At 50.5% G+C, this 6,963-nt stretch overlaps 4 protein-coding genes across 4 annotated transcripts; 3 read left to right on the top strand and 1 right to left on the bottom strand.

The window, feature by feature from the left end:
• Positions 1–513: 513 nt before the first annotated feature.
• On the top strand, positions 514–1,632 carry J4E78_002527 (uncharacterized protein; the record flags this gene model as incomplete). Its single annotated transcript, XM_049363173.1, has 1 exon — positions 514–1,632. One exon carries the CDS (start codon positions 514–516, stop codon positions 1,630–1,632), a length of 1,119 nt encoding a protein of 372 aa, XP_049225765.1.
• A 714-nt stretch (positions 1,633–2,346) lies between these two features.
• On the top strand, positions 2,347–3,304 carry J4E78_002526 (uncharacterized protein; the record flags this gene model as incomplete). The annotated part of the gene is made up of 2 exons (XM_049363172.1): positions 2,347–2,411; positions 2,464–3,304. 2 exons carry the CDS (start codon positions 2,347–2,349, stop codon positions 3,302–3,304), a joined length of 906 nt encoding a protein of 301 aa, XP_049225764.1.
• A 112-nt stretch (positions 3,305–3,416) lies between these two features.
• Positions 3,417–4,764, top strand: J4E78_002525 (uncharacterized protein; the record flags this gene model as incomplete). The annotated part of the gene is made up of 3 exons (XM_049363171.1): positions 3,417–3,424; positions 3,584–3,766; positions 3,816–4,764. The coding sequence occupies 3 exons, from the start codon at positions 3,417–3,419 to the stop codon at positions 4,762–4,764; spliced, it is 1,140 nt and encodes a 379-aa protein (XP_049225763.1).
• A 266-nt stretch (positions 4,765–5,030) lies between these two features.
• J4E78_002524 (uncharacterized protein) lies at positions 5,031–6,666 on the bottom strand (the record flags this gene model as incomplete). The annotated part of the gene is made up of 4 exons (XM_049363170.1): positions 5,031–5,252; positions 5,310–5,348; positions 5,430–6,387; positions 6,488–6,666. The coding sequence occupies 4 exons, from the start codon at positions 6,664–6,666 to the stop codon at positions 5,031–5,033; spliced, it is 1,398 nt and encodes a 465-aa protein (XP_049225762.1).
• Between the last annotated feature and the right edge of the window lie 297 nt (positions 6,667–6,963).

Genomic DNA, 6,963 nt, shown 5'->3' with positions numbered 1-6,963 from the left:
GCCGGCCTACTCCGTTTCCACTACTTCTGTGACCTCCATCTCTTATCTTTTGTGACACTTTGAGGATGACGATGGTGTTGCTAATCATTCTCTCTGTATTTGAGTCGTATCAGAGTGAAGATGGCAAACCCAACGAAATGCAATTCTCTTACCTTATGCTATGGAATGCTCTCCCAACACCACGCCAACCGTCGTTCTCGTGGCACATTCACTTTCGCAACACCGTGCTATTGTTGGCTTACAGCGCAATAAAGAAGCATCAAGAGTTTGGATAAGCGCTAGGTTATTGTGCAGCCGTGAACTCAATAGCAACAGCGTGGCATTGTGCTGGCGCACCTTCCGCCTTCCGACTTGGTATGACCAGTCCTTTCCGGATTACGCCAACCTTCCCACAATGTCGCATCACTGTATTATGGTCAATACAATTAACCTATAGAACAAAGTCATTTTCTCTCTCACACACTTCTCATCATTACCACAAACCTTTGCCGAACAACATACACAGGTACAAATATGCGCACGAAACTATCGTTTACTACGACCCTGGCGGCTCTGGCCATCCTAGGAGATGCGCACGGAGACCATGCTAATGACAGCAGGCAGTACACGCTAACAGACGATCTTAGCTACAAGAACTTCTTCTCCGCCTTTGACTTCTTCAACGAAACCGACCCAACGAAAGGCTTTGTCAATTATCAGAATCAGGAAGATGCGACCAAGCAGGGCCTAATAGGCTACCTTGAGGACACAAGGTCCGTGTTCATGGGTGTAGACTATACCACTAAAGACCCTACTGGCCGCGCTTCTGTTCGCCTTGAGAGCAAGAAAAGCTGGAATCATGGACTACTCATCGCAGACATTCGTCATATGCCTTCGTCGGAATGCGGCACTTGGCCAGCCTTTTGGCTTTTATCGTCTTCAGTGCAATGGCCGAATGGCGGGGAAGTCGATATCCTCGAGGGTGTCAACGACTACGAAAGCAACTCTATTACTTTACACACAACCAAAGGCTGTGTTGTTGATAACTCGACTGCGGCTGGAGGAGGATTTGGTGCTGTAGGTGGTGATAACAATGCGCCATTTACTGGTCTTATGAGTACCGACGACTGCGACGTCGCCGCACCTGGCCAAGAGAAGAACGTCGGATGCTCTATCCACGCTCCTGACACCATGCCTGGGATCCAAAGTGGCGGCAGTAGCGGTAGTTCCGACAATACTGATGCCGCGCCTCTCCCATCTTATGGTACCGAATTCAACAAAGCGCAGGGTGGTGTCTATGCCATTGAATGGGCCGCCACCAGCATCTCAGTTTGGTTCTTCCCCCGCGACTCCCCGGGCTTCACGGATAATTTCTCTTCGAACACCACGACACCCGACCCATCAACCTGGGGCACACCTATAGCGCACTTCGGCGGTGCTGGCTGCGACTTTTCTGAGCGCTTCAAAGATCTTCAGATCATCTTTAACACTGCCTTCTGCGGCGAATGGGCAGGCGCCGAGTGGGATAAGTCTTGTGCCAAAAAGACCGGTGTTGTTACTTGCAATGAGTATGTACGCGATAATCCCCAGGCCTTCGTGGAGGCGTATTGGGAAGTCGCGGGATTGAAGTGGTTCCAAAAGGGTGCTGCGTAGAGGCGGAATACCGTTGCAGTTCTGCCGAAACGCGAGGAAGTTGCCCATTTCCCCGTGAAAAATGCCAAGACAAAGGGTAGATGGTATGCTTGGTGACTATCACATCCGTATTTGTCGTGTAAGCTGCGTCTGGGCTACGGAACTGTTTCGCTTTCCAATGTCTTCAAGCTTAGCTTCGCGGATGTCAAATTCGATGCTTCCTGGTTCAATCGCGTCTATTCAAGCCCAAGCTGCCCTCCCGAGGCCGATATGAGAATATGCAGACTATCTCTTGTTCGATGTGGAATTGTGGAATCGTTCACTTTGAAGTGATTTTCTGGTTATGATTGTGGCTACGATGTTCGAAGGTACCTATGTCATTTGGTCGGTTGCCCACTTCCAAGCCGAAGATGTCTGGAGCCGATTTCCTCAGTAGATATGTGCGCACAATGATCAGAGTTTCGTAGAGCAGCCAAAGGAAGGAAAAGAGGCTGAGAATTTACGTTCAGGATGTGCGCGGGCGCGTCGCGGACGCGTCAGACAGTTAGCCAGGTTGGGTTAGCGCTTGAAACGCCTCCTGCAACATTCCATCCAAGCTCCCGACCCTTTTAGCCCCTGGGAAACGGTTTGAGCGCAACACAGCGACATCCGCACTACCCTCGATCATAAGTGTAGTGTACGACCCTCGTTTAAAACCACGTTTTCGATAAGCCCGATCTATATCCATTCAGTGAGATGGCACCTCCGGAAAAGCGCCCTATGATCCCGAAGAGTGCGCACACTTTAAGCAAGCTACCCGAGTACGAGGCCCATTAACCTTGAGCTCATGGAATTCTGACAAATCAACCGTAGCTTGAGTAGCAACATCATCAAGGTCAGGCTCGGCATCAAGAATTTCAACTACGATGAGCCAGGCGAGCTGGGGCCGACCGAGGCAAAGGTCGATCCGCGACAGAAAAGAATCGAGGACTACTTCAATCCTACCCCCAAACTTGATAAATTGAACAGCATGCCGGGCCAAATCAACATTCAAAGCGGCACAGGGAACCGGAACAATGAGCGTGTGTCATTTGTACATACGAGTGTTTTATGCCAAACGTCCGCTTTCTTCCAGACTGCTACGAAGCAGATATGGCGGGGCCAAACTCGAAAGCCTATCGATCTTACCACAGAAAACTATGGTATCTTCCAACAGTACCTACAGTGGCTATACAGTGGCAGGATCGCAATACATTGGTGCCCAGAGCCTGACAAAAATATTCCAAACAGTTCGTACAAGGCGACCCACGACTTGTTGGAACAGTATCTCTTTGGAGGCAGGATGCTGGATCCAACCTTCCAGAACGCTGTCATCAGAGCTTTTATGGACTGCATAAGTAACGCGCATACTTTTCCGACTTGGAACAAGATTAGGGATGTGTACAAAGGCACTATGGAGAACTCTCCGATCCGGAAGCTCTTCTTGGATATTTTGGCATCCCTAGCAGACAAGACTTGGAGCTTTGATAATATCGTAGAGGAGGCTGGTGAAGAGTTTACCAATGATCTAGTAGCTACGTTGGCGGTGAAACGACAAAAGCCTGGATCGAGCTGCAAATGCAAACACATGAATCAATGGGCTTGCCCACAAACCCAGACGAGATACTTCTGCGAGATTCCCGATGATAAGAAAAGAGGGGGAGCTCCTGCATAAACTATGTAAACGTTATCGAACAAAGACAAGGAAGGACTACTACACGTCAGCCTCTTACGTACCATTGTTTACGTTTTGATTCCGCATAACTTGTTGCAGCAAAAGGATAAGAATGCTCAAGTGTACTCGATGTAAGCTAATCTCAATACGCTGGCGTTGCGCCAAGAATATCCCAGTCTTGATGGGGTCGAAATTGCCCGCCCTGGGAGCAATCACAACACCCGTGGACGGTTCCTTCACTGCGGACAAACGCGCAGCGCTAACCAAAAACCGGACTAGCGACGATGCGCTCTCACCTCAAACTGTGGTCCGCGGTGCAATCAAACATCCTTTCGCACTTCTCACGCCGTCAATCGACTTCCAAAGACTTGATCGATCCACAATGGCGCCCAAAACCGATCGACCAGCGAAGCGAAGAAAGCTTCTCCCTCGGGGTGTCGCTGATTCTCGCGATTTACTTGAGTAGGTTCTACATGCACATGATTCTTGGAACGATCCTAACACGGCATAGTGTAAGCAGCGAAATACTCATGGTCAAGGTCGGGAGTGGCGACGATCCAGTCCAACCGAGTGCAGCATGCGAAAATTGCGGCAAGAAGGAAGGCGAGCAGCAACGTGCGGGAGATCTTGCTGATAATATGAACCAAGAAGATGGACAAGGTGCAGGAGAACTCGAGAAGCAAAACGTAGTTCTTGTCCAGGGTGACGACAAGGGTGCTGGCACAGACTCCGACAAGGACGGCGCAATTGACAAAGAGAGCGACGAGAACAGCAACGAAAGTGACGACAGCGATGACGACAGCGATATCGACTCAGGAATCTCCGACCAACGCATCTTCCATGTCCACAAAAGCGTTCTCTGCAAGACATCCGCCTTCTTCCAAAATGCAACGAAGCCAGAATGGACTGGTCCAACACCGCGACCTACAGATCTTTCTGACGAGCTTCCAGAAATCTTCCATTTGTATGTGCAATGGTTGTACAGTGGGAAGATCGCCGTCGAGATCACGCCCTCCAGTGACTCGGATACGGACGTTCGCAAACACGAGAACGTGGATTATCATTCACTGATTCAGTCGTACATACTTGGAGAGAAGCTCATGGATACCACATTTCAGAACGCAGTACTGCAATGTTTGATCGAGTGCGTGGAGCAAGCAGACTGTTTTCCCGGTGACCGGACTATCAGGACGGCCTATAAGCGCACGATAAAGCACTCGCCTCTTCGTAAATTGCTGGTCGACTTCTGGGTGTGGCACGGCGATTCTGAGGGGGCGGCTGATGACATGAATGCGAGCCTGGGGACCGACTTCACGAACGACTTACTTAAGGCCATGCTTGAAGCGCGTCCTAGTCCGGACACGAATAAAGCGAAGGTCCAGCCTCCTTGGCTGACACATCCGGAGATCTACAGCATAAAGGATAACAAGAAGACCGCCAAAGACACCAGCAACAGCTGAGATGTCGCGAACGAGTAGCGTGGAGTGTGTCTGCAAATGTTGCTGAGATTTGTGAGAGGAAGTGTTGTACGAGGCCCTTCACGATACACTGAGATGGTAGATTACAACACAGGAAAGGAGGAATCTTGTAGAGTCCTGCAACTCGAAGCTTTTACTGGATACCTGCGTGCAAGTCGCAGCTAGGCCAAGAGCTTGGTAATGACAACCAAAGACGAGTATTAACAATGAAGGCTAGCATGTGCCCGTAAATTCAGTACTATGTTCCCCTAAATCGTGTATCTGAATCGTGGGCTGTCATCGCCCATCTCTGCAATATCCTCATCGCTCATCCCTTCAACCAGATGCTCTTCCTCACCCTTCTCACGTCTCGAGTTGATGCGCCCAAGATGGAACCACATGACAGCGTAGCATATACAAGCAAAAGCCACCATAGCCATAGTGATACCATGACCCTTGACGAAGCGGGGGCGATCAGCCGTGGGATAGATCTAGCGATCCGTTAGCAGCGTTTCTACATGGAGCCAAGTAATTACGAATAGACTTACAAAAGCACTCATAATACCCGCACAGTTACCGATGCTTAACTGCAGCCCTGTCGCAGTGGTCCTCTTTCCATATCGTGGCAGGTTTGTAGGTAGCCAAGCTAATGGCAGACCAACACATACATACAAGCCCATTGCGACAAGGAAGCAGCCAGCGTAATGAACGCCTGAACTGGCATCGCTGATCAACATGGCGTATCCGACGATGCTCACCACGCCGAGCAATATGCTGTAAAATCCACGCTTCTGCTGTTTATCGGAGAAACGCGCAACAACCAGGTAGGTAATGGCACCCAGTGCATAGCACGGAATCGTAAGGACCTGCACCATCGCGCTGCTGGCGGTAGTGTTGATTGACCTGATGATCGTCGGCAGGAAGGTAGAGTAGCCGTAAAGCATGGTATCGCTTCCGAATTGCGCAAAGCAGAATACCCAGACTTTCCAGTCCTTGACGCACTTCCTTACATCCTCCCAGTGGAACTCCGCTGCTTTCTTGGTGTAACCTGTCTGACGCTTGAGGCGAGCGGCTGCGAAAGCCTTCTCTTCAGCGGTAAAGAAGTAGGCAGTTTCCGGGGTGTCTGGCAGGATGAACCAGGTCGCGATACCCAGGATGAAGGTAGGAATACCTTCGATGATCATGATCCAGCGCCATCCGCGCAGGCCAGCCGTACCATCCATATGTCCAATAGCGTACGCAAGTAGTCCGCCGCAGGCTCCAGCTAGGGCAGCAGAGACGAAGAGGTATCCGATGCGTAGAGCAAGTTCGCGCTTGGTGTAGAAGAATGTCAAGTAAATGGCCATTCCGGGGAACAACCCTCCTTCCACGGCGCCAAGAAGAAGACGACATGCAATTAAACCGCCGTAGCTCTGCACGATACCGGTCAAGGTCGCGATGATACCCCATGCGACAGTGATAAAGGCTATCCATCGCGAGGGCGTAAGTTTCTTCAGCACCAGATTCGATGGTACCTCGGACAGGATATACGTGACGAACAGAATGGAGACGGCTGTCTGGAATTGAGAATCTCCCATATTTAGATCTTCTTGTAGACCATATAGACGGGCGTTACCGATGTTGACTCTGCAATCGCGTAAGCAAATTTCTCGTACAAGCTGCTGCAGACTCCCAATCGCATCCAGTCTGGATAGACGACGCACTAATCAGAAAGATCCAAACTCACCTGTCCAGAAAACTGAGCAAGTACAGCAGCATAACCACCGGAATGACGAAAAGATCCAGCTTGCGCACGATTTTCGCTTCCAAAACGGGATCGATGCCCTCTAGCTGCCTGCCAATCTCATCGCTCTCTTTCGCAGCATCAGGCACAGCCGGGTCGTACTGTTTCTCGATGTCGCTCATGGTGTCGTCAGGCGTCCTCGCCTAATAGTGGCTCGGAGAATTAAGCAACGATGATGATCGATGACTCCACGTCAGGAAAAACGGTTATCGCGTCAAAAACGCAAGATGGCGGCAATTGCGTGAGGAAGGGATGGTGAAGAAAAAGGCAGCGAGCGTCGCGTTCTTAATGCATCCGGCCGAAATTCTGATCCGTCATCACGTAGAATCTCCACGACTTTGCCACGGAAGGGAAATGCTCATGCTTTAAATTCGTCGACGGCCTACGGCTTCGACATCGGACGAGTCTGCAAGGGGGCC

Source organism: Alternaria triticimaculans (genome assembly GCF_023758025.1).
Source record: "Alternaria triticimaculans strain BMP 0046 chromosome Unknown scaffold_2, whole genome shotgun sequence".
Classification (NCBI taxonomy): domain Eukaryota; kingdom Fungi; phylum Ascomycota; class Dothideomycetes; order Pleosporales; family Pleosporaceae; genus Alternaria; species Alternaria triticimaculans.
Note: the sequence above shows the minus strand (reverse complement) of the source record. Positions and strands in the feature narration are given on the sequence as shown.